At 50.0% G+C, this 2,080-nt stretch overlaps 1 protein-coding gene across 1 annotated transcript in view; it reads left to right on the top strand.

Annotated features, from left to right (window-relative positions):
- Nucleotides 1-703: 703 nt before the first annotated feature.
- LOC129603762 (piggyBac transposable element-derived protein 4-like) overlaps nt 704-2,080 on the top strand; it is a 2,596-nt gene continuing 1,219 nt past the window's right edge. Inside the window, exon 1 of the mRNA XM_055506740.1 lies at nt 704-1,965. Coding sequence (XP_055362715.1) covers nt 906-1,965 — 1,060 coding nt within the window. The 5' untranslated portion in view covers nt 704-905. The remainder of the gene's footprint in view (nt 1,966-2,080) is intronic.

Raw genomic sequence — 2,080 nt, 5'->3', positions numbered from 1 at the left:
CACTCTCACGTCCCTCAACAAGACCCCACACACACACACGCACACACACACACACACACCTTCTCCACTTTATCCAACATGAAAAATCCTCCAACCTGGCAGTTTATCCCACCAGAAGGATTCCTCCAGCGTGGTGGGAAAAAATCATCTAACCTGGGTTCGTCCAACGTGAAAAATCCTCCAACGCAGCAGTTTATCCCACCAGAAGGATTCCTCCAACGTGGTGGAGATTCCTCCAACTTGGAAACAAAACCCCACAAGCACACACACACACACACACACACACACACACACACACACACACACACACACACACACACACACACACACACACACACACACACACACACACTTTCTCCACTTTATCCAACTTGAAAAATCCTCCAACCTGGCAGTTTATCCCACCAGAAGGATGCCTTCAACGTGGTGGAGATTCCTCCAACTTGGAAACAAGACCCCACACGCACGCACACACGCACACACACATTTTCTCCACTTTATCCAACGTGAAAAATCCTCCAACACGGCAGTTTATCCCACCAGAAGGATTCCTCCAGCGTGGTGGGAAAAAAGCATCTAACCTGGGTTCGTCCAACGTGAAAAATCCTCCAACGCGGCAGTTTATCCCACCAGAAGGATTCCTCCAGCGTGGTGGGAAAAAATCATCTAACCTGGGTTTGTCCAACGTGAAAAATCCTCCAACGTGGCCGTTTATCCCACCAGAAGGATTCCTCCAACGTGGTGGAGATTCCTCCAACTTGGAAACTTGTGTTTGTGTGTGCTTTCACCTGCAAATTATTTCACCACCCTCACGTAGCTTGGACTAAAAACAAACAAAAAAAGAGAAAACTGGTCTTACTTATGAGTTGGTGTTAGGGAGACGCTTGCGTGCCCGCGTTTCCTGCATGCTTGCGTGCCTGACCCCCTGCTCATTGGCCTGCCTGCCTGCCAGCCTGCCAGCTTGTCTGCCAGCTTTGCGCTCTCTCTTCATGGCCGCTGCTCGTTTCACCGCCGCACAGGTTCTAGAGCAGATTTTTTTAAGCCAATCTAATGACGACTCTGAACCAGAAGAGGAATCTGAGGAAGACGTGTCAAGTGAAGAAGAGAAAGAAAAAGGAGAAGCAGAAGAAGCAGATACAGCAGGACCAGAAACAGATGAAGGACAAAAAGACAGCGAGGGATGTGATCTAAGGCTGGACACTTCAGATGAAGAAGTTGATGATGAAGAATATAATGATGATGATGATGATGATGATGATGATGATGATGATGATGATGATGATGATGATGATGATGATGTTGATGATGAAGATGATGATGAAATAATAGAAAATGTGCAAAGACTGGAGCAAATAGAACTCGAGGATGAGGATGAAGAAGAAGAAAAAGAAGAAGAAGAAGATAAAACTTTTATCTCTAAAGACGGGAAAATAAAATGGTCCTCCGCTGTGTTTCGCAATGGCGAGGAAGCGAGGAACGTCCCTCTTAGTCCTCTTTCTGCCCAGGGACCCACAGAGTACGCGGCGGCTCAGGCGGTCGACTTTGAATCGACCTTCCGCATGTTTGTGACCCCGGCGGTGGAAAGGATCGTCCTGGAGAACACCAACCTGGAGGGCTCTCGAAAGCTCGGGAGCGCCTGGAAGGGCATGGACGAGGTCGACCTGCGAGCCTACTTGGGCCTCCTGATTTTGTCCGGCGTCTACAGGTCCCGAGGGGAGGCCGTGGCCAGCCTGTGGGACGCCGAGAGCGGCAGGGCCATTTTTCGCGCCACGATGTCGCTCAAGGTGTTTCACGCTTACTCAAAGCTGTTGCGTTTCGACGATCGCCAAACTAGACCCGCCAGGCGAGCGACGGACAAACTGGCAGCCGTGAGAGAGGTCTGGGACGCGTGGGTGGAGCGGCTGCCCAGCCTCTACGACCCGGGTCCTAACGTGACGGTGGACGAGCAACTGGTACCTTTCAGAGGTAAAGCAAAAAAAAAAAAAAAAAAACATGCAGACACAGACACAGACATACAAACACAGACAGACACACACACACACACGCAGACATGCAGACACAGGCACAGACACACACACAT

Source organism: Betta splendens, unplaced genomic scaffold (assembly GCF_900634795.4).
Source record: "Betta splendens unplaced genomic scaffold, fBetSpl5.4 scaffold_29, whole genome shotgun sequence".
Classification (NCBI taxonomy): Eukaryota; Metazoa; Chordata; class Actinopteri; order Anabantiformes; family Osphronemidae; genus Betta; species Betta splendens.
Note: the sequence above shows the minus strand (reverse complement) of the source record. Positions and strands in the feature narration are given on the sequence as shown.